Below are 26294 nucleotides of genomic sequence, written 5' to 3'. Positions count from 1 at the left end.
AGCCCAGAGTTAAACCCACACCCCTATGGTCAACTAATCTATGACAAAGGAGAGTCTCTTCAATAAGTGGTGCTGGGAAAACTGGACAGCTACATGTAAAAGAATGAAATTAGGACACTCCCTAACACTATACACAAAAATAAACTCAAAATGGATTAAAGACCTAAAGGTAAGACTGGACACTATAAAACTCTTAGAGGAAAACACAGGAAGAACACACTTTGACATAAGTCACAGCAAGATCTTTTTTGATCCACCTCCTAGAGTAATGGAAATAAAAACAAGAATAAACAAATGGGACCTAATGAAACTTCAAAGCTTTTGCACAGCAAAGGAAACAATAAACAAGATGAAAAGACAACTGGAGAAAATATTTTCAAATGAATCAACGGACAAAGGATTAATCTCCAAAATATATAAACAGCTCATGCAGCTCAATATTAAAGAAATAAACAACCCAATCCAAAAATGGGCAGAAGACCTAAATAGACATTTCTCCAAACAAGATATATAGATGGCCAAGAGGCACATGAATAGCTGCTCAACATCACTAATTATTAGAGAAATGCAAATCACAGCTACAATGAGGTATCACCTCACACCAGTTAAAATGGGCATCATCAGAAAATCTACAAACAACAAATGCTGGAGAGGGTGTGGAGAAAAGGGAACCCTCTTACACTGTTGGTGGGAATGTAAATTGATACAGCCACTATGGAGAACAGTATGGAAGTTCCTTAAAAAACTAAAAATAGAATTACCATATGATCCAGCAATCCCACTACTGGGCATATACCCAGAGAAAACCATAATTCAAAAAGACACATGCACCCCAATGTTCATTGCACCACTATTTACAATAGCCAGGTCATGGAAGCAACCTAAATGCCCATTGACAGACGAATGGATAAAGAAGATGTGGTACATATATACAATGGAATATTACTCAGCCATAAAAAGGAACGAAATTGAGTCATTTGTTGAGACGTGGATGGATCTAGAGACTGTCCTACAGAGTGAAGTAAGTCAGAAAGAGAAAAACAAATATTGTATATTAACGCATGTATGTGGAACCCAGAAAAATGGTACAGATGAACTGGTTTGCAGGGCAGAAGTTGAGACACAGATGTAGAGAACAAACGTATGGGCACCAAGGGGAGAAAACCAAGGTGGAGTCGGGATGGTGGTGTGCTGAATTGGGCAATTGGGATTGACATGTATACACTGATGTGTATAAGATTGATGACTAATAAGTACCTGCAGTATAAAAAAACAAGCAAACAAAAAAACCCCAACTAATACTAAACTTTCTTTGGGTTATTTGTATGGAAATATGTTAATATAAATGTGTCAGACATTACATGAAATTTCTAAAAATCTTAAAAAAAAAACTGAATTGTAGTGATGCCTGCACAACTTTGTAAATTTAGTAAAAAGCATTGAATTTTATAATTAAACTTGATGAATTTTATGATATGTAAACTATACTTCAATAAAGCTGCTTTTAAAAGTGCAAAAAAAAAAAGTTCAATTTGGGTGTATGGGGGGCAGGTACACCCTTAATCAGGAACAGAATCTGTGGCATGTTACAGAGCCCTTTTCTTTTCCTTTAAGGAAAGTTTGCCTCTTCCTAGCTCTGTTCCAATTTCTTAAATACATGAAATGTAGTCCAAGTGAGTATCAGTTTTTGATAGGAGTAGCCACAAAGTTCTACATACAATCTGTGTATATGTCTTTATGAAAAATGACAAAGGAGGTGTTTCTGACATGGGATGGTGAGCAGTATCAGGTATCTGTAACTTCCCTGTTCCACTATTTCTCAATTCCTTCCTCTATCTCAAGCTACAAGTCAATCATTTCCTATGGTGGACGCACTTAGAAAATATTCCAGTGTTATTATTCTCTCAATATAACAAAACAACAAAAACAGTTTACACAGAGGTGTCTTCTTCCCACTAGGCAAAATATTATTTTCAACCCGTAACTCAAATGGATTCATCCTTCATTCTATTTTTATCTCTTCCCACTTCACCCCATATTAAATCTATCAGGCAATCTTAAGGCCTTCATCTGAAACTGTCCACTTCTTTCCATCTCTGCTCTTACTTTCCTTGCTCAAGACATTACCTTCTCTCCCCTGGATGCTACAATAACTTAACTGACTCTCTATTTCCCTCTTAGGTGCACTATAACAATCCTCACAGAGCACCCAAAGTGATCATTGTAAAACACAAATTATATCATGTCAGCAAAAAAGAAAACACCATTCTTTATAGTCTGAGTTCTATGTTACATTTGATTGCCAGCTAAGACATGTCTTAACAAACTGATGGACTGTTGGGATTTACTCTCCTGTATGAATGTTTTCAAAAGCACATCACTGATATTGTGTGTGTGTGTGTGCGTGTGTGTGTGTGTGTGTGTGTGTGTTAGCTTCTGCTTTATAACAAACTGAATCAGTTATACATATACATATGTTCCCATATCTCTTCCCTCTTGCGTCTCCTTCCCTCCCACCCTCCCTATCCCACCCCTCTAGGTGGTCACAAAGCACCGAGCTGATCTCCCTGTGCTATGCGGCTGCTCACCACTAGCTATCTATTTTACATTTGGTAGCATCACTGATATTTTTATAAATACCTAAGTTTACTAAACTGTAGCTCAATTTTAAGTCAAAACTCTACGGAGTGTTTCTCTCTGTAACACTTTCCAGGAAGGCCACCCAGGAAATGAGGTGTAGTGGGCTACCAACTTCCATTATGTTATTGTTTCTTCTGCACAGTTTTAGTGAACAACAGGTTTTTCTCTAAATTTTGAGTCTGTATTCTTGTTTTCCAAAACATCAGTCCTCTTTTGAAAAATCTCTAATGACCTCCCCCATGTTTAGCATAAAATTCAAAGTCTTTAGTGTGGTTTACAAGCCTTCTAAACCTCCCTTTTAACTCATATCTTCCTTGCTCACTTTACTCCAGCTAAACCGACATCCTTAATTTTTCTTGAATTGCAAAGAAAGCTTCCTCCTTAGGACCTCTGTACCTGATGTACAAGAAAAGAGAGTATCTGAATGTGCACGGCTTTGCCCTTTCCCTTATTCAGGTATTTGCTCAAATGTTAGTTCCCAGAAAGGTCTCCCTTGACCAGTGGATATTGAGAAGACCATGCCCCCCCAACAACCCCACATCCCCCAACAGACACAATGACTCATTTCCACCAGTCAATATCATTGCCATCATTTAATTTTTTTTTTGGAGTTGTCATATCGATCAAAATTAATTATTTAGTAGTTCACCATCTCCCCACACTAGAATAAGCCCCATGTGATCAGGGATACTGTATGGCTCGTTCACTGCTATATTACTGAAGCCTAGAATTGTGTTTACCCCATGGTAAGTGTCCAATAAATATTTTCAAATCAATATGGCTCTTCTATTCCTAGTAACCTTTGCTCAAGAACCTCTTGCCTAAAATCTGTGCTTCCACCTCGACATCAGTCAGTGTAGGAGTCATCTGAAGTCACAGCTCCTTTGTTCTTTTTTTTTTTTTTATAAGTTTGCATTTTCTGATTATGGGAATTTGTAAGAGTAGCGGACCGTTGAAATTGGAACTCTTTTTTTATTTTTATTTATTTATGGCTGTGTTGGGTCTTCGTTTCTGTGCGAGGGCTTTCTCTAGTTGTGGCAAGTGGGGGGCGCTCTTCATCACGGTGCGCGGGCCTCTCACTATCGCGGCCTCTCTTGTTGCGGAGCACAGGCTCCACATGCGCAGGCTCAGTAACTGTGGCTCACGGGCCTAGTTGCTCCACGGCATGTGGGACCTTCCCAGACGAGGGCTCGAACCCGTGTCCCCTGCATTAGCAGGCAGATTCTCAACCACTGTGCCACCAGGGAAGCCCTGTTCTTTAACCAGCTGTGGTATTTTCCTTGATTTTACCTGTGAGTTCAAATTTGGCAAATCACTATCCTTTACCCAGCAAAGATGTATACAAGAAGGAGAGGTATCATTTAATGTGGAGGAGTAATTTTAAGAAAGGGCAATTAGGCCGCTAATAATCTGAAGGTATGAAGACCCAGGGTGTGCAACAGTAGTACGAGGGATGAGAGTGCCATATAACAGGGTGGAAGAATAATGACGACTGGTGAGCCTGAGTGACTAAGAAGAGATAATAAAGCAAAGATCAGAAGAATGAACAGACAATGTTGTACTGAGGATAAAATAGCACCATAACCACTTTTGCATTAAAACTGCCACATCTTGACTTCTGGAGCCCTTCTTTTTTTTCTATTCATACCAAGAATCATTTTATGACCATCAGAGTCAGGTAACTTTGTGGCTCTTATTCCTGTCCTTTAAATAAGAATTTACTGACACCTTGGCCCTGATTTGTCTCTGAGACTACTAGTTATCTAGACTACTTCTGTTGGCATATATTAGATTATTTTAGATTACCTTTCACCTTTTGATTCATGTCTCTAAAAAAACAGAATTTTAATTGATTCTTATTATTATATATTTATATTATTCAATTATTATATAACATATTATATAATATATACTATATTTTATTGTTTATTATTCATAGTTGTCATATCTCTTAACCTACCCAAGTTATAGACCCAGAATCTGAAGCACAAGTAGAAAATGATGTTTCCCCTAGGTATGAGTTCGAGTGTACAATAAGTGAATAAGAGTGTGTACTGATGTAGTTTTAGTGGATTAATTCTGTTATTAAAGCGAGGTTCAGTTAAACCAATGTTATCACTTGCACTGGGCCTAGTAAAAGAAGTATCAATTGAGAAGCCCAAAGACCAAATATTTGTAGGATGCTTTCTCAGCCATGTTTGCTATTGGCAAACATTTCAGATATTAAACTTACTCTACTGTTAGGGTCAGTTGCATAATGGTAATGAAATGGTATGAGTTATGTGGAGACATATACATAATAAAAATCAATTAATGCCTTTGCATTGCTTTTTCTTTTTTAAGAGTCAAATCCAATGATGAAAACCAGTCACCAAGTGATTAATTTGTTTGACACGAGTGGAAATTATTTCTAGGAGTCACACTGAGACATCCTGAAAGATATTAGGGCATCTCTGAATTGAGGAATGACACAGAAGAAATGAGGATTTAAGCTAGTCCAGCAATGACAAGTTTACAGTTCTCCACCTCAGACATTTTATTCTAAAGGTAACCTAAGACTTATACAAATGGAGGCAGAGTGTTACTTTTCTGGGGATTTGTCCCATGACACTCCAGATAGGTACATTAGGAAAGAAATATATGTTTAGAATGAAAGAAGAATGTCTTCTCTTTTCATTTTAAATATAACAGCCTGTCAGTTCAGGCTATAACAAAATACCATAGACTGGGTGTCTTAAACAATAAACATCTGTTTCCCACAGCTTGGGAGGCTGAGAAGCCCAACATCAATGTGCCAGCAGATTCTATGTCTGGTGAGGACTCTTCATGGTTCAGGTAGCCACCTTCTGGTATAACCTCACATGGAAGAGAGAGAGAGAACTCTGGCCACGTCTTATTCTTACAAGGGTGTTAATCACATCATAGGAGCTCTACACTACCATGACTTTAACCTAAATCTCTCTCAAAAGCCTTACCTCCAAATCCCATGATATTGGGGATTAGGGATTCAACATATGAATTTTAGGGTGAAAGATACAGTTCACAGCATTCAGAAGTATTGAATATTTAACTCACACTGAAATCCACATACACTAAACTAAATAACTGCAACAGTAAATTCTGAAATAACTCATATTTTAAGAATTTAAGAGGTGTATATAAGAATTTAAGAGGTGTATATAAGGCATATACATTACACAATAGCTCAACCCCCACCTTATCTTAGGTACAATTTTGAATTGAAAAATATACATATTTTAAAACTTTGGTTTTCACATATTAATATCACTTAATCTATGACCATGCCAAAATATCAATATTATTAATCTTAAAGTAATGTCTTGTTAAAGGCTCGACAAAAAGCTCTAATAAAGTATTTGTTGTATATATAAATATATATATATATATATATATATATATATATGACTAGAGTCATCTTTCAATACTTTTAACATTATATAATGTGCTTAGAAATAAATCAGGTACAACATTCAATATGAAGTACAAAAAATAAATTCCCATAATTCAAGAGAACAAATTTGAAAAACACAAATGATCCAGCTTGAATTTATCAAAATAATTACCTTGATACTCCATGTATATTGTGTGAATATCATCCCATGGACATAGGAAGAACGACATTAACTGAGAGTCTCAGAAACAGAAGCTCAGACTAAACACATAGAATGGAATGTAACACTGAGATGATCATTTGCATACTTCATACATTAGGAACATGTTGTCTCAATTATCTTCATTTTAGGAACAAACATTTTTTTGCACAAATTATCTAAATACCTGATGTAATTGCCAATGGCGTTTTGCATAAGTAATCACAATTATAACGTACCCCTTCAAGTTCAAAATTTTTGTAGCGGTAACTATGATAGTTCTAATTTACTCAAGTTATACCCTTCTTACAAATCAAATCCTCAAAGCTCTAAAATTTTATAATAATTTTGAATTCATTCACCTTTCATGACTCCAAAAAATTTAACAAAATATTTTTAAATAATACAAACAACCAAACTAAGTCTTAAGGCCAAGTGAGGTGTTTCATATGGATACTAAGTTATTCTGACCAGTTCAGACAAGCTGAACTGTTCTATCAAGCCACAAGGTTTCTGTTGCTGTTGTTGTTATTTTCAATAAACAAAATAGAATCTCCCAACAACATAAAAATTTTAAATAGAATCTTCTTTGGTTATAAGAATAATAATGTTATTCTTATGACCGTCACACACAAAAAAGTAATATTTCTTTTGTTATTCTTATGTACTCTCTAGTACATTTGTTGGACATGTTTTAAACCATAGATTTGTTAGAAAATTAGTCTCGTTGATTAGTAGCACATAGGCCTTTCCCTACCATTCAGTTTTGGATATACAGTATAACTACCTGCTTTTTCTTAGTGAAACTGGACTGAATAATTGTACTTGATAGATAGATAGATCTCTTCACTAATACCTTAAAACAGCGAGATTAAAATGATATAGGTTAATTCTTACATTAAAACAACAAAAGTTGTCAAGAGACTTTATATAACTTTACCAAGTAAATGTTGTCATTATGATGACAAAGACTGGACTCCCCTGGTGGCGCAGTGGTTAAGAATCTGCCTGGCAATGCAGGGGACATGGGTTCAATCCCTCGTTTGGGAAGATCCCACCTGCCGCGGAGTAACTAAGCCCATGTGCCACAACTACTGAGCCTGCGCTCTAGAGCCTGCAAGCCACAACTACTGAGCCTGCGTGCTGCAACTACTGAAGCCCACGCGCCTAGAGCCTGTGCTCCGTAACAAGAGAAGTCACCACAATGAGAAGCCCGCGCACTGCAACAAAGAGTAGCCCCCACTCACTGCAACCAGAGAAAGCCTGCGCGCAGCAACGAAGACCCAACTCAGCCAAAAAAAAAAAAACATGACAAAGACTTACAGAATATTTTAATATACATATACATATTTAAAATATGCATATATTTTAATCTAGATTTATACTTCATAATCATTTAAAAAATCCTTCACCATCTACATGACCATCTCATCACTTGACACCGTTGTTCTACCATTAAGAGTTTCTGTCACCATACATTTATGCAGCTCATGGAAAAATTGTTATAATTAAATTGGAATTACTTGACACTGGCTGCAATTCTAAGTTAGTTCCAGAACACACTCTTTGTTACCATTATCAACTACAGTCATCTTTTAGCTAGGCTCTTTCCTGGCATGAATTTCACACATGACCAAATCTTTGCCGCATAACTAATTCCTCTAAGGTCCAGTTCTGAAATGGTCTCTGGTTTTGTCACCACAGTCTCAGGGCTTGTGGTATATGGATCCTATAACTCTCATAACCCTCTGGGTATAAACTAAAAGTAGTTGGGCTCTTGGGAAGAGATAGCTAGAAAACTGTTATTACAGTAATTCTCTATATCTCCTTGTAAACACCGACGTTACAGGTTTAGCCACAGAGACAGTAAAAAGTGGTAGGAGGATACAATATGAGTGATATTCCATAAGACCTCTAAAACAATATTTCTCAAAGTGGATAATATAAAACACTAGATATTTGGAGTGTGAATATGTATTAGACACATAAACATATTCATAACATGTCATTAGAAACAAACACCCATAGAAATGCACTCACAGACATACCCAGAAAAATACCAATAAAATGTCCAGTACTCAAGGAAATTAAAGAAATCCTGAGCTAAACAAAGTAAAATAGGTACTTTACAGAAGGACTCCACAGAATCTTTAATAGGCTAATATACATATAAATCTCCAATAAGGGTATACAGATGCAAAACTTCCTGAACTCATTTGACCACAAACTCATTCTTTCCAAGAATGTCCAGGAAAACTTGTGTCCCAAGGAACATATCTTAGAGAAGAGTACTATACAATGATTAAAATATACCTGTTGTGAGTAATTAGGTGAGAGGAAGACACACATGCACACAAAGACACAGGCATACTGCAAATTAACAAGAATATCAAACAGAAGGGAATGGAAGGGGAAAGTATGTTTAGATCTGGCAGGGATTCCAGCTATTGTGTGAACAAGTGATTTCATTTTAAAATTATTTAAGGTCGCACAGCTAGTTAATGACAGAGCTAGGACCATATCAACTCATCCCAAATACCACGGTGAGGAAAATACAAAGCCGAGTGTTACAGAAAATCTGTAAGTCACAGACGTTACAGCCTGAAAAAAAAAAAAAAAAAAAAAGAAAAGAAAAGAAAACAAGAATCTTATTCAAAAACTGAAATCCTATACACGCCAGTTTGCTTAGTTACGTTGCTTAATTTGTCTCCTACTACTCACGGCCTTTAGATTTGATAAATTCCTAATATATTGTAAATGTCTTGACAAGATTAAAACCTTCTGATGGCCAAGAAATATGAGAAAACAATGCTCATTTTACTTGGCATAAATCCCTTAAGAAAAAGCAAAACAAAATAAAAGGAAAATACACTATGACACTATTATATTTAAAGTGAAAAATTATCAAATACATATTAAGTCAGAAATTATTTTACGGGCTTCCCTGGTGGCGCAGTGGTTGAGAGTCCGCCTGCCGATGCAGGGGACGCGGGTTCGTGCCCCGGTCCGGGAGGATCCCACATGCCGCGGAGCGGCTGGGCCCGTGACCCATGGCCGCTGGGCCTGCGCGTCCGGAGCCTGTGCTCCGCAACGGGAGAGGCCGCAACAGTGAGAGGCCCGCGTACCACAAAAAAAAAAAAAAAAAAAAAGAAATTATTTTACTAGTCTACTTGCCAAAAAAGTGATAATTTCTCTTTTTCCCATATCTTTTCTCTTCTTCCCTTACTTCCTTCTCTCTTCTACCAAGATAAAGTTGACCAAGACAGAAATACCAGTTTGAGTGAGTATACATCATGGATTCCAAATGTATTTCATGAGTTATTCACGATGAAAAGAGCATCCTACTTTCCAAGTTTCAGGTTGGTAGATAAAGTAAACTGCTAAACATCATGTTCTACCTGGTATATGGCGTTGTAACGGGATCATGAAAAAATTTCCACTTTGATAATTAAAATCCATTAATAAAACAGAAATGTGATAATTAAAATCCATTAATAAAACAAACAGAAATGTGGATCTAGACAAAGCATACTATGAGAATAATTATTTAAAAGTTCTACATGGCAAACAGCAAAATCTGGAGGGGAGTATATTTATATTTAGTGTGTGTGTGAAATATATTTTATCAAATTCATAGAAAAAATGAATATGAACAATTGAAGCTTAGCACATCTCTAATTTCTGCTTCGGTTAATTTCAAGTATGTCGCCAAACGACAATAATATAGTAATTGAGTTATTTCCAGTCTGGCAACTGAATTAACAATAAAGACCAATTTGTAGAGTAACAGAGTACGCAGACTTAAAAATTTTTTTTTCTTTTCTAGGCATTCGGGATGGCATTTTATGGTTCTGTACTGATTGTCAATTAGAACAGATTACTTATTCCAAAGTATAAATTTATGTAATGTTAATATAAAAAAATCAACGAATAATTTAATACAGCATTGAGCATATGGTATCAGAAGAATTTTTTAAATTCTCTGGAAATATGTCCTCAGATCAACATCTTTGCTAATTTTAACTGTCTTTTTTTTTTTTGAGTTCTCAGTGGACGGTCTGATCACTTTGTTAAAATTCCAGATCCCAGCAAGCATGTATTGTAATAACTAGCTACACATACATGCACACACACACACACACACACACACACACACACAGCAGCCATGTCTCAGAAAAAGTCATTTTTATGTTTCCATATAAATATGCTAAATAAAAGATGAGGAACTTTTAAGAAGTATAAAGAGTTTAATAAAACATCCAGTTGCTTATCAAACAGCAGTTAAATAAAAATGTATCTCTGAGAATAAATACTTATGATATCCTTCTTATATGGATGATGTGTTTTGGATTCTTCTCAGATGTTTCTTAGGGAATAATATAAGACTAGTTTCTATAGCCAAGATTTTTGTGCAAAATTTAGATGTCCACAAAATATGCTGATCAAAAAGTCTGGATTCTACACAGCTAAAACAACAACACGACTTTCTGTTTTGGAGTGGGAGATATAGATCAGAAAATATTCTTTTATTTTCTTTCATTTCCCTTTATGTCTCTCATTTTCATTTTATTTAATAAAAAAATCTCACTAATTTATAAGATTAGGATGGTCATCACCATTTCCTCTTCTCCTGAGCTCAGAGCTGCCCAATTTTTGAACTTTCTCTAATGAAATGCTAAAACCAAAATTGATTAATTGCTGACTATACTTTGTCTCTCACAAAGAATTAAATGCATACATTTCTAGGGTGGAGGTAACTAACAGGGCTTCTCAGAGGTTGAGAGATACAAAGAACATCCTGACTTTGCTCTTTACTGCTTACCCCAAAAACATTTGGGGCCTTGATAATAACTAAGTATACAGGACTGAGATGGGAAGCACATCTACTGTTTGACGCATCTAAGGACATAAATATAAGATAGTAGAACCTCCTTCTTAAGAAAATGTCTAATCAGACTGAGGGGAGGAGAAAGGTTAAGATTACAAGATGTGTTGTTCTGTTTTGTTCCTGTGCTAAGAATTAACTGACCTCTATTTTAAGACCTTTGGCTCCACTAACGTTTAATTACAACTGCTTTGGGGGGTAGGGAGACTCAAACAGATCTGGATCAAGTTTTTTCCATTTGTCATCGAGGTTAGGTTCCAAAACAAATCTATAGGCAAACTTACTGACCCTGGGGAAGTCAGAGATTGAACCCAAATAAAAGCCAATAGCTGCTGAACAAACCTATATCTCAAGGACACCAAGATTCACATGTGAGGCTATTATCTAGACACAGAAAAGATCTTACTTAGCCATAATGCAGACTGGTTTTCCCCATGTCTCTAGTAGTGATTTGGCATGGTCTCTCCAGAAGTTGGTCTTACCCTTCTCCAGTCTAATTCTCCACCCTCATCCTTTACTTATTACCTATGTTTATTCTAGAACAGACAGGCGTTTGGCTGAAATCTGATTCCAAGATGAATAAAACACACATCCTAAACTTAAAGTAGTTACCCTTTATTTGGTAATCTGACAGGTAAACACACAAATAAAATATAATGCATTTGTACTATGATGTCCCAGGATCACATAGGAAGGGCTGCTAAGCTCAAAAGAAAAACTTTTGGAAAGGATATTATACCTTAAAACATGAGTAAGAGATACTTGATTATAGGAAATGACAACTATGGCCTATGGTGAAGAACCAGCATATACAAACGCACATGGACATGAGAAAACAAAGTGCATTAAAGGAAGTGCTAGTATTTTTTTTTTTTAGATGGAACATGTGATTTGAGTGGGGAGAGGCAAGGTAGAGGCAGAGAAGCCATAAAATGAAGTTTCATTTTTTCCTTAGATACATGGGAAGCCCCTGAATATTTTGTATTTTAATTTTAAGCAATGGAGCAGTATGATCACTCAAGCAGATGTGTCGAGATTGACGTGAACATATGAGTCCACAATGGAGTGGACAACTTCACTAGTAATCATATAAAGGCAAATTAAAACAATGTGAATGACTTTTCTCCAATCAGATGGAGAAAGATAATTGCAGAGGAAAGGTCATAAAAATACATTATTTACAAGTCATATGCTTGAATACTGCATGTCAAGTTTCTATGATGATTATACCATTCTGTGATACTGTGTAATCTTAGGATGTTGCTGCAAAGTTCCATGATCATCTTGTAAACTGCAAACTCACTGTGAGCTGACACTATTTGAATCTAGCCTTTCTACTCTTGTAAGTTGATTATTTTGTCCCAAGACTATGCCTGCTATGCTTGTATTTACAGTAGGGACACAGCCTGGTCATTTTTGTCCAGTCATAACTTGATGGAGGATGCTTGTGAAGCACTGAAGGCTATGAAATTCCTAGGCTGGGTAGAAGCAAATAGGGAATACTGCACAATTAAGAAAGGCCATTACTCAGTATCTATTGAGATTAAGAGGTCAAGGTTTCCTTTAAATTAAAAAAGTATTACATTTATTTAAGCTCATTGTCTTATCTATAAACTATTTTATACAGTATACATATATAATTTTTGTGATAGGTATATGTGTATAATTATTAATGCACAAAATAAACATTCAGTAAATGTCATCTGTTAATATTATATGATTATTAGAGAATTGCTAACTCAAGAGAAAGAAGTAGGGTTGAGAAAAGACATGGGTAAAGTGAATCCAAAAATTATCCAATCAAGGATCAAGGCAGAGGTTCAAATGGAAAATGAGTTAAGCTGATATCGAAACAGACCAAATAAAAGAAAGATAAAAGCCAGTGAATGGGGATAATTCAGAAGCAAAGTGTATAAAGAATAAGCAATCCTTTATAGTTTTTGGCCTGGCACACTCTGCTAGACTGTAGCTGAGCCCATGAATGGATGAAGACAAGCTGGTTAAGTCTACATTAGAATCCTAATAGTGATACTCAAATTTTGCAGAATACTGAATATACATAAAAACAGAATGAAAGTATCTACTATATACCTGGAAGAGAACAATTGGTCCTGAATCATCTTCCTTAATAAGGGATACACCCAGAAAATAATCTTATCTGTCTCAATCATCTTTGTGCACTTTGTCCTGAGGAAAATAGCTGAGCATCACTACTGTTAGGAATCCCATCACTTTTGCTGATTTTAGGTATCTGTGCTCCTACCACAGTATTCCCTAAGAAAAACTTGGGAGAAATAATTAGTTGTCGTAAATGTACTTTACGTGAATCCCTGGAGAATAAATTTTGCTCACAAAACACTTAATTCCAAAATTTTCTTCAAAATCTAGTATTTTGTAACTTTCAGGCAAAAATACTAGCTAATAAATATCAAGTAGCTTTATAAAGAAGAATGAATTCAATTCAAAATATAATCTCTAGCATTTTCCCCAGTGTTCCTTTTGTCAATATAGTTTACTGAGCACATTATTATCAGTCTTCCTCATTCTCTCACAATATTGCTTAGACATGATTCTCAGTATTAAAGGTAGGCCTCCCTAGGTGGCCATATCAGAATCATGTGTTGGGCCTTTTCAAATGACATGGTCTTGGTACAACTCATCTTGTCCACCCCCTTCCAAGATTCTTATACCTCTCTCCCATGTAGACACTGTCTTTGTGAGCCACTGTTACTAATGTTAGTGTACCTGATTGTTTTGGCTGTCTGAAATGAAAAACAAAAGTTGAGACCCCTGGGGCAGTGCGGTGTAGCAAAGGCTAGGAAGTCTGGCCCAAATTCAGAGTCTCGATTTTTCCCTTCAGAATAAGGGGACTAATAATGCCTCTCTATTGCATGTAGTCTTTTAGCACATTTAATAAGTTGTAGATATGATTATTTGTGCTAGACTTGGGAAATTCTTTGAAGGGACCTGTATTTGCCTTTGTTAATGTAGAAGAAAGAACATAGGATTTAGATGTCCTATCTCTGCCTTCTTTTTAGCCATTCAGTATTGCCTAACACATCTTAGTTCTGTAGTTAAAATTGTGTCTATTATAAAATGGGAAGAGTATCTCTCCTGCATACTCCACAGAGATGTGGTGGGTATCCAGTGAGATGAGATATGCCATAAAAATTTTAATATTGCAATAAGATGTTTACTAAAATATTATGTAAAATTTAAATTTAAAGTCGGTTTGACCTGTAATGATTCTCCTCATAGTAATACTTTGAAAAATAAAAGTTTTATTTTTTTCCAAAAAAGAATGTTTTCTTCAGGTAAATTCAGAGAAAAGTATCTAAAGATAACGAGGGAGGAAAACCTAAAGAGATAATCTCTGGAATAGTGGCTAGTGACAGGTATTCAGGCATACTCCCATCAGTTCATTATTTTTGCTTATATGGTACAACAGAGATTTTAAGTAATTACATACGCAAAGAATATTCAAAATTCATTATCAACTCACAAATTGTCATGGTGAATGCAGAGCCCATTGGAAGCTGTCCTGTGACATGTTGATAAAATACATGGCTTACAAGCAATGATAGAGGAGGCCAGCCCGGCTCACACCTCTGTCCCACTCCCATCACTGTATTACTTCCACACATTTAATCACTTCTTTCTAAAGTGACTGGAATTGCATGGCTTAAATCCGACTTCATTAACAACTATTTATTCTAATTAAGATGTTTCCATTGCATTAATTTTGTATAGTTCAAAATGAATGTCTGTTCATCATTTTAGTGAACTACCTAACAAAATCAATCTCTATTTTTCTAGATTTGCCAAGAATTGTTTATAAATCACATGAAATCTAAGTTCTGAATTATTTTCTACAAATATTCTAATGTAGAGTTGCTTAACCAATCTGAGATGTACTATTAAAGTTGTTTAAAAATACATATTAAAGAAAGGATTACTACTATTATTAGGGCATATTAAATGTATAAAAAAAGTTGCTTAAGTAAACTTGGAAAATAATTTTACCTGATGACCTAGTGAATATTCTAGCAATCTGACTGCCAGTATTCCATTTGCTAGGGAGAAATACATTTGGATTAGTTAAGGTAATCACTAACATGGCAGAAACCAGAGTCTTTTTGTTCAAATGACTTTCAACTGCTGGCTGAGCCAATGTCTGAAATACTCAAATCACACAGAAACATTCCTTGTGCTACTACCAATAGTTATTTACTGTTTATTATGAATTATCATTTCTCCATGGAATCCTTGAAATAGACAGTGTCCACTGTTTTCACTAGGCATTTTTGGTCCACTGTCACAATAAATGACCTTATCAATTATTTTAATTATGTTAAGAAAATCTTCAAAATGTTGGATTCTATTTGTTAAACATTTACTTCTGTTCACTTCATATTCCATTTTTCTTACAATCTTTGCCACTGTTTTTATTCAATCTAATCATAATTTTCAAACATTACATAGTACTATTTTCTTACATTTAATAAGGATCAATAACCAGTCCCTGAAACTGTACATCACAAACATCAATAAAATATGATTACTGAATTCAAATCACCAAACATTCAACATCTGAAAACTAAATTTATTCTATCACAGCACTCTTTTTTTTTCTTCTTAACTTGATTGTACATTTCCTTCATTTCTCTACCAAGTTTTATATTGGTAGCATTTGTAAGAATAAGTTTTTTCTGTAAATCATAAAATAAATGAATACATCTTGAAATTCTCATGCATACTGTTTCCCCAGGCAAGCACAAATAAATTTTTATACTCTCATGTGGGAGGGGTAGAGAGCAGAATAGTGAGGGGGGGAATGTATGTGCGTGTGACAATGTGATATACAGAAAGAGAAAGACAGTTAATAGTTTGTGAATTTCTGACATGAGAAATCAAGTGAATCACAAATTACAAATTACTCTTTAGGAAGAAGATATACAAAAACTCTGATTTACTAGGGAAAAAGTCAACAAACACAGGTACTTGTTACCAATTAGCATAAAACTAATAGTTTTCAAGGTATTTTAACAAACACTACAGTTGAAGAGCTTATAATTATCAAATCTGTTTCTTGTTTTTGGTTGTGGTTGTTGTTTTTTAATCCTACCTTCACTATCACATTGTGAACTATCATTCAGTGAAAAATCACAGTTCTCATCTAGGTGATACTGCAATAAGCATTAAATAAAGAATTAAAATTAACCCTTCAATGTACCGCTTACATAAACAGTGCAATTCTTGTGTATATGTGTGTATATGCAAAACACGTAGGGAATATACTTATTTAAGTGCATTCATACTTGCATATATAGCTTTCCAAAAGCCATTAGCTATGCTAGAAAATCTAAGAATCCTGTCTACTGGTCTGCAAATGAAATCCTTAACGGGTGGCATATAATATAAATCGAAACTCACTGTGAAAGGATTGAAGAATACTGATTGTCCATTCATCTGTTAATCTTCCTGTTTTTGTTATCTGGATACATTTGAGCTGATTTGAAGATTCTCTCAATTCAATCCAACAAATCATATCTTCATTGTAAATAAAATCCAGAGTATGAATTTCGTTTCCATTGACTGAGCTCAGGGTTGCCATTTTACTTCCATTAAGATAGAAAACCTCAATTGTTTCAGAATTTGCAATTAACAGCAAAGGAGGCCTATCTGTAGGTTCTGGAATAAAACAGAAAGAGGAAAGTGAGTTCAGTAAATGAGTCACTTTTAAAAAAATAATTTGGCATTACTTATTAAAAGTTATTCCTATATTTTTAACGCATCTTTACAATTTTAAAAATTCCTTGCCAAAAGTATATTTTAGTAACCTGTATATGCTTCAGTAACTATATCACTTCCTTTTTTTAAGGACAACATAGTCCACTGAGCATTTCTATTCTTAATTTCCTTAGTCATAATGTGTTGTCTAAATATGAGGACAATGCTATTTGCTTTCACTGTTGGTAAATAAAAGACATGCTGTGAGTTGTTTTTCTAGCAATGATGATGGATCTGGATTGACCTCTCCATACAGTGTTATAGACTTCCCTTGTGAGCAAGGGCACACTTTTTTGAAGTGGATGTGTGAGGTCAGAAATAGATTCTCTGGAGTGGAACATGCAAAGCTCACAGCCTCATACAAAGAGCACCTGTGACCTCAGGCTCATTGGCTCCCTGACTGACCCCTGGAGCCAAACAATCACACATTTCCTTAGTGACTAGATCCTGGTCACTGAACCAGTTCCTTTCACATTTCTTCTCTACAGTCAGGAAAATAAGATTCTCGAGGTAAAAAACTTGTTTACTACCACTTGTTGGAACAATGCATCTTTGCTTGTGCTAGGATTGGTGAGTTTTTGGTAAATACATACTAATTGACCGGAATCACAACACCTTTAACATATAAAGTTAACAGTAAAAGCCCATGTAAAAATTAGTGTTGAAAGAGTTTAGCTCTATAATCATATTCAGAGTAGCTTTCGTGCTAATTAGGGAATAAGGAAAATTTGGAAACCTCCAACTTCTCCTTTTTGCTGCCTTACATCCATCGTGTCAACAAATCTCTTTGACTCTGATGTCAAACACATCAGTGACTCCTACTACCATCCTGCCCCAAGCTGCCATCACATCTCAACCAGATCATTACAACTGCCTTCCAACTGGTTTCTCTGTCTCCATCTATGCCCTCCTCTTCCTGAGCCTATGGCAACACAATAGCCAGTCATATCCTTAAAATGTTAAGGCAGATCAAGCAAGTCTTCTGCCCAGTTCCTCAAAGGGTTCCCATTTCAATCAGAGGGAATTCAAAGCCTTTAAAATGGTTTATAAAGCCCTACCTGATGTGTATTCTCATTACTCTTTGACCTCGCTTCCTTCATCTCCTTACTACTCCCACCCTTGTTTATCTTGCTGCACACATACTGGTCTTCTTATTGTTCTGTGAACAAGCCAAGTAAGCTGCCATCTCAGAGTCTCTTCCTTCTTCCTAGAATAATCATCATATTTCAGAATGGCCGACTGGACATGCTGACCTCCTTTTGGGTGTTATTTGGATGTCACCGTTCTGGTGAGGACTTCTCTTACCACTTTATCTTGTAAAAAAACTACAAGCCCCTACACTCTTGGTACACCTTCCCGAGTTTATTTTTCACTTATCACTACCATACATTGTATATATCTTATTTATTTCTCTGGTATATTTTTCTACTTCTGCTGATGTTGTCTCTAGCATTTATAAAAAGTCTGGAACCTATTGGTCATTCACTACAAATTTTCTGAATAAGACCAAAGGACACATGGAACCCTTATACAGTAGAGTTTGTTAGAAACATTCTGTGAAACGTTACAAAGTAATTTGGATTTCTTAACCTATGGATGGAATCCAGAGAAATACTGTCTCTTCAGAAGATTTCATAAACATTAGTAGATCATTCAAGACACTGATACTGAACACTGTAATGGTAGGAGAAAAGCAAAGGTACATACTATGGCTAATATAATTAAACGTCTAACATTTTGAACACATTATTTAAGGGTCTTCATCATTTCTTGGGGAAGTAGGAATATCAGGCTCCTTGTGTATCTTTCAGATAGAAGAGCTGTCCAACGAAGATGATTTTGGGTCTTCCCTCACAGGCCTAAAATGTCAACTCTGAAACACATCCTAAGGCCTTCCGTGAGTATTTGAATTTTTACTCCTAAGAAATTACTTCAATCAAGCCATAGGATTCTTCTCTGCCTTCAGAAAGGCATTAAATGTTTTTTTTTTATCTTAAAACAACAAAACAAACAAAAGTAAACAACAGTACAACCTCAGTGAGATTATAAACTAAATAGCCCAACAGTTTCTTCCCAGTGGAGAAGTGAACTTGTCCCTGGACTGCTTGGTATAAACCAACAAAAATAAGTCTCAAAAATACTAATATTATTTCCATAATAAAGAGTTCTCTTAGAAGAATCAGTAAAATTGTGGTCTCTGCTTATGTAACCTTGTCAAGTGACTACATCTGAGCTTGGTTAGCCAGCTGGCTCCTCTCTCAATCTCTTAAAGCCATCTTGAATCATGTAATACTTGCCCTTGCCATTCCTTAATTTGGAAGTCTAAACTTGGTCTCTTTTCAACAGTACCAGCTCTGTTTGTTTTCCAGTTGACCTTGGCACTCCTGAAGCCTGTTGGATCATGGATGGATTTCTCAGGTTAGGAAGGAGTCTTAGACAGCTGTGTTATCAGGTTAACAAAGATATACTGACACTAATGTCAGTGCTTATGGTCTTCATTTGACAGCCAAAATGACCTTTAGTGAAATCACCTCTCATTCAAAAATGAACCACTACTCCCAAGCTTATAAGAAGTCCAGATGTAGACAACAATTTCTAAACTGCCTACCAGTCAGTAAATTTAAGTGTATCATAAACATTCTTTGAAGAGAGGCTGGAATATGAAGGAACATTTTGTTTCTCTTGAGAAACTGAGATAACAATAAATTAATGGTCAACACAGGCAATGCTTACTGGACACAACTAATCAATCTATTTGCTTTTTGTAGCTGCTTTTTGAGTGAGTCAGTTGCTTATCTTAATGCAAAACATATCAACCACTGATTTTAAAGCTTCAGATAAACAGAAAGCCAATAGAGAGAAAGTCAGGTGCTTCATAAATTGACATGGTGTGATATAATAATGGTGACTTTTAAAATTCAAATGACATACTGGAGGAAGGATACTTCTAGTGTTAGTTGTGATGTACTTTACTGAAGTAATACTCATGTGTCTCTGCTAATTATTATCTATGGTTTCCCACGTAAGACAAATAAAACATAAGGCCTGATATGGGAGTGGGAGAAGCTACTGAAACACAAGGACCCACAAAAATCATCAGGGGCTAGGGATATAAATCTTTTTTTTTTCCTACTTCATTATGAAAGGGGGCATAGGCCTGACAAAGGTTATCCATCTCTACCCGCACTACACTGCTCTCTAGTGGGCATTATTACCACATGCTTCCACATGCCAAGTGAAAATCATCATTAGCTTTGGCAATGCTGATAAAAGACTCATAAGAATAAATGTGATGCTCATATCAGATGCCACACTTAGAGTCAATGAACAGTTTCCTTGAAGGAACAGTTAGAAAACACATCAGATGACTTCAGGCAAAGGGTTTTCTACATCAACACTTAATGAGAAGTAATAATATTAACCTTCCACACAGAAGAGATTGGAACACAAGAAAGCACTCAGTCAATACTCTGGCATAGAGAATCAAGACTTAAGTTGAATAAACCTCTACGATAGGCTGTCAACTGATTCATGTTGGAGGAGGAAAACCGTCCTCATCCTCTTCACCCATATTATCAACAGCATAAAAAAAGAGTATTTTCTCTCCCAAACAGTTATAGAGATTTGTATAATCAGAACGTGATTTTTTTCCTATCATGTTATATTAATCAGTGTCATAATTTTTAAAACTGATTAGAAAACTGAGAATTAAAAAGAGAAGCTTGGAAATAAGAAATATCTCATTTGACTAGATTCATAAAAATATCTCTTTAAATTCCAAGTGACTATAACCATATCCTTGCACACATATCCTTCTCCTCTCATAGTCAATATACTAAAAATGTTTTTATATACTTATATTAATATGATTTTGACATATAGTTGATGTTAAATAAATGTTTTCAGAGTGAATAAAACCAATTTTTACAGCTTCATTTAAACTCCCTATTCTTCCATTCAATTCTAAGAATATTAATTCAGCTAGTTTCATTTTAAGTAATTGGAATTGTGGATTCAGATAATTAAAAATAAATATAAGTGTAATAAATATTTGTGTACATAATAAATGTATCTATATCACATATACACATAGAAAAATATGTATTATCTAGTTACACTGTGTTCTGATTTCCCCTAATTAATCCTGTAATTGTGAGCAATTATCTCCAGTGAATGAAGTTAGGTAGGTGCACCTCAATAGCTGTTATTTCAAAGATGAGAAAAAAAAAAAAGAATGAGCTTCAACTGTTTAAAAGTTTAAATGATAACTTCCATGTAAAGTATATAAAATGAAGAGCCAGACTAAAGCATGGGAAAAGGGAAAATTGTTATCTGTACAGCCCAAGGAATTGGTTTTCAACCAATGCAAACTTAAAATAATGTAAAGAAGAATTTAAACAATTTTATTTTTAGTTTATCATACACAAATGTATAAAGTCTTTAATAATAAGGAAAATATGCTGAAGTTAGAAATGAGAAGAATGATAACAACTTGTAGCAAAAAATTATGCAAACCCTCATAGGAAGTGAAGTGTAACTATATGCAACAAAAGTGAAGAGCAATCTGTGACTAAATTTAAAAAAAAGAAAACTTCTAAAATTATGCAATGAACAAAAAAAGTTGAATATGAAATACTAGGAGGAAATTATCTAGTTTAAAAAAGAGAAAAAAAGCATTATTCAAATAATATAATAAATTATAGACCAAAGTCAACTAAACCAAACTGAAAATGTGGATAAAGTTAACCATGTAAGTGAAAAAAAGATACAGGGCTGGAATATTTTCATTTCCAAAACATATATGGCCAAATTTGTTTCTCCATTTTCCTCAACTATTTTGTCAATGGAAAAATCTCTTTACTGAACTGAATGATATTTAGAATAAGTACATGCTGTGCCACATGTCAGAGGAAACTATTTTATCAGATTTTACAAAAGAAAAAGTAAAATATGAATCAAATGTGGAAACATTAAAATGCATTAAACAGTTTTCACCTAATCAAGAAAATGTAATTACTACAACTATACTGTAATTTATCTTAGCACTACCTTTTACTGTCACAATGCATTTATACTAAACTCAATCGACTGGATGAAAATGCTTTATTGTATTTTTTATTTTATTTTTAGAACTTATAGCTCTAAGGTACTCAACTAGTATCTGAAGGGGATCAGCAGGACAGTCTGTCTTCAAGAAAGATATACCTAACAGAAAAATTGATATACATATATATACATCTCTAAATATATATAAAAGTCTATATTTTTTAAGTCAGGTTTGATACCTTTAATAAAACATGTATAGTAACATTGAGTTCCAAAGAATGTTTAGATATATCTTGCTATGATTGAATGTTTGAGTCCCCTAAATTCCTATGTTGAAATCCTAACCCCCAAAGATGACGGTATTGGGAGGTGACAGTTGGGATGTACTTGGGTCCCAAAGCTGGAACACTTATGAATAAGTCCCTTATAAAAGAGGCTCTAGAGAGACCCCTAGCACCTTCTGCCATGTGAAAATACAATATGTCTGCATCCCAGAAGACAGCCCGCAGTAGACCATGCTGGCACTCTGATCTCAGACTTCCAGCCTCTAGAGAAATAAATTTCTGTTATCTATAAGTTACCCAGTCTGTAGTATTGTTACAGCAGCACAAATGTACAAAAACATATCTGTTTAATAGAGTTAAAAGTTCCTTAATGATGATGACATTTGACTTCAGGTTTGCCTTGATGGAAGAACAGGAATTGGACATGCAGAGATTTAAAAAAAAAAAGTTGAAGAAGAAGAAGAAAAAAAGGAAGTCAGGTGAAACAAACAGCATTGACAAAAGCACATATGTGGGAAAGACTCTAAGATGTGCTGGGAAGATACTAACCTCAGTTTCTGAGGGTACAGTATGCATTAGTGGTGAAAGTACTTCATCATGATAATGACAATACCAAACTTTTTGAGCATATTTTAGGAGCTAGCTTCCTCTTTATCAGTTTATTTTATACTCACAACATCTCTAGGAATCAGGTGCTAATATTATCCACATTTTATAGGTAAGAAAACGAAATTATTTAGAGTTTAAGTAACCTGCTTAAGATCACAAAGCTACTAAGTAAAAAGAACTAGATTCAAACTCACCTAGAGCTTGCAGTAGCTGAGAAAGTAGGTTGAGAAAACATTGCACAGGTCATTTAACGTCAAGATGATAAACTTATTTTTAATTTGGGGTGCAATGGAAAGTCAATATAAATTTTAGAAAGAGTATAACGAGCAAAAATATCTTCAAGATCAACTGGGAAATGATACATAGAATAGGATATGCGTGAGTAGAATATAGTAGGATAGGTATATTTCCCATTTAATTTCTAAAATTGTTTTTGCTTTTACTTTTAAAGTGGTGTAATATAATTCAAATCAGATGGGAAGGTAGTATGTAAAAATCTTGTTTATACACTGCCTTGGTGGTAGTATTCTGGAGTGAGTTTGGAAAGGAGTTAGGTAAAAAGGAAAAGGTATTTCTGTTCTCCTTTAGATTGATGCGATACAGAAGGAAAGAATGACCATGTGTGCCGACATTTCTGTTGGAAGCAGGGGCCAGTGGAGAAATGTAAGCCCCAGAGAATCCACAGAGGTTCAGGAACACATTAAATTTCACACATATAAATCAAGAAAGGTATTTATCTTTTTAATTATAAAGAAGGTAACCCAAGGTTATTAGTAAAAAAACAAACCTTATATAGACACAGGTTTTGAATATCTGGATTACTGAACAGGGAAATGCTATTTTAATTTCTCAGAAAATAGGTAGAAGAACCTAAAATGGGTGGTGTTGTGTTCCTACATAGAGATGGGGTGATGTAATAAAGTCAAAGTTTTAAACTGTAGTGACTGTTTTATGTAGAGAATAAGGGGCATAGAGATGGGGTGATGTAATAAAGTCGAAGTTTTAAACTGTAGTGACTGTTTTATGTAGATAATAAGGAGCATGGGGTCAAAGATTCTGTGGAAATTTGAGATTTGGGTGATAGGGAGGAACAGGAAAAAAAGCAGAGTCGGTTTTATGAGAAGATGATGGGTTTAGTGCTGGCATATTAGGTCAGTGTTGCCTTTTGTAATCTTGTCTTGGGCATTGTGAAAACTCACTCAGGTAAACTACTGATCAACCTGAATTACAGACTTTAAAACAATGTAACCTTTTTGTTATTTGGATGTTAATAGTGAAATACCGCTACATTCATTTAGAGGATATTTCAATGTGAAATGTGATGATTGAGAAGCAATGAAATATGTTGTTTCGCAGGAATAAGGAACATTTTCTGAACAACAATTAAAGCCAATAACATCGTGCCATACACACACACACACACACACACAGACACACACACTAAAAGAGGTTCTCATTTTGCAAATCAGCAGCTCTCACAATTTTCCTGTTTCTTAAAGAGTCGATCCACTATATCAAGGAAGTATTACATTTCCCCTACTAACTAGAAGGTCTTACTTGGCACATGGTAAGTGGTCAATAAATGAATGACACATGAAGGGCTGTTTGAATATGGATTTGCCAATGTTTTTAAAGATATTTTACTGATTTATTAAATTTAAGAATGATAGTGTATTTCAAAAAAATAAAGAATGATAGTGTATTTCAATAAGTAAAATGACAAAAATAATGCATTGTGATTTTTAATCAGGAAAATGAAATAAATTTAATTATACTGAATTTAATTAAGTATAAATTTAATTAAATTGAAGGGTTATTTTGGTAAATCTCAGAGTATGATTCATTCAAATTTTAGGTTACTGAATTAATATTAAAATTAGCAGATAGTCCAGGGATGGGCAATTCGCATTAGTTACTGAGAGGTGGGCTATGGCTACTTTTGAATCTCCTAATCACCTTTCTCATTGTGGCAAACAGAAAATTCTTTAGCTATAGAAGCACATTTTTCCCAATTCAGACATGTCCCTTTAATTTATAAATTGGTAATGATTGAATTTAATAAGTAATAGATATTGGCTCATTTAAAAGTTGCTTTACACTTATACTAGGTACCTAGAATAGTCAAATTCACAGAGTCAGAAAGTATACCGGTAGATGCCACAGGCTGGGGGGTGCAGGGGTGTGGAGGGGGAATGAGGAGTTAGTGCTTAATGGGGACAGAGTTTCAGTTTAGAAAGGTGAAAAATTGGGGGGATGGATGATGGTGAGAGTTGCACAACAATGTGAATGTACTTAGTGCCACGGAACTGTACAGTTAAATATGGTTAAAATACTATGTTTTATATTATGTGACTTTTACCACAATAAAAAACATTTAAAAAATTGCTTTAAAAATATTTCCAGTTTGAAAGCATGGGTCCTTTAAAAAGCCACTTTTGTCTCCTAAAAAGAAAATACTGTCTCAGTGTTTGCATATTTATTTATACATTTAACAAAGATTTATTGAGCGTGACTAGCTTCCGCCACGCATTCATCTAGATGCTAGAGATACAGCAGTGAATGAAACTAATAAATTTTTTTGTTTTTATAGAGCTTACATTTTAGTGGAGGAAAAAGTCAATAAGCAGGTAAACCAATACTATTTAATATTTTTTTGGCAGTGTTAAATTCTATGAAGAAAGGTAAAGCTTTGGTAGGAATGTGGATGCAGGCTGTTCTTTAGAGAAAGTAGTACAATTCAGAACATATTTAAAAGTTTGATACAAAGGGTTTGAGAGAAAGAATGGAGTCAGGGGAGACTCCAGTATTTTGGCTTGGACAATTGGGTGAATGGGGTCACATTAACCAAGATGGCCATCACTGGAGAAAACATTATTAGGGGAGAGAATCAAGAGCTTGGGACACATAGAGTGATATTTCCATTAAATTTCCAAATGGAGATGGTAAGTTGGATCTCAATATTCAAGTGAATCTGGTGTTCAACAAAGCGCTCAGGGCTGGTGGTAAAAACTGGCAAGTCTCAGTCTCTAGATGTTTAATAAAACCATGGAAGAGGATGTGTTTTTAAAGTCATGATACAGGATGAGAGCACTTAGGAAATCAATAAAAGAAGAGAAGATGTCCAAAGGACTGAACACTGAGTCATGCTGAAAATACTGACAAAATGAGGATTAATAATAAATAATAATAATAAATAATAATAATAAATTGAGGGGAAAAAAATGCCCAGTAAGGTATGAGGAGAACTCCAAGAATACACTCTTTAACAGGGAAAGTATTCAAGGAGACAAGATCAGTTGTGCGCTAAGGACTGATAATTGAGTAATTAAGCAACTAGAGGTCACTGGTAACCTCGACAACAGAGGTTTAAGTAAGTGATAAGAAGGTAAGACCCACTGAAGGAGGAGGAGGAGAAAAATAGAGAAAGAG

The 26294-nt window shown here is 35.0% G+C and overlaps 1 protein-coding gene across 1 annotated transcript in view; it reads right to left on the bottom strand.

Annotated features, from left to right (window-relative positions):
• LRP1B (LDL receptor related protein 1B) overlaps nt 1-26294 on the bottom strand; it is a 1461391-nt gene that overhangs the window by 914760 nt on the left and 520337 nt on the right. The window contains 2 exon segments of the mRNA XM_032636635.1: nt 8791-8852; nt 16570-16827. Coding sequence (XP_032492526.1) covers nt 8791-8852; nt 16570-16827 — 320 coding nt within the window.

Source organism: Phocoena sinus, chromosome 7 (assembly GCF_008692025.1).
Source record: "Phocoena sinus isolate mPhoSin1 chromosome 7, mPhoSin1.pri, whole genome shotgun sequence".
Classification (NCBI taxonomy): domain Eukaryota; kingdom Metazoa; phylum Chordata; class Mammalia; order Artiodactyla; family Phocoenidae; genus Phocoena; species Phocoena sinus.
The sequence above is the reverse complement of the archived record's forward strand: the minus strand, read 5'-3'. Positions and strand labels throughout refer to the sequence as shown.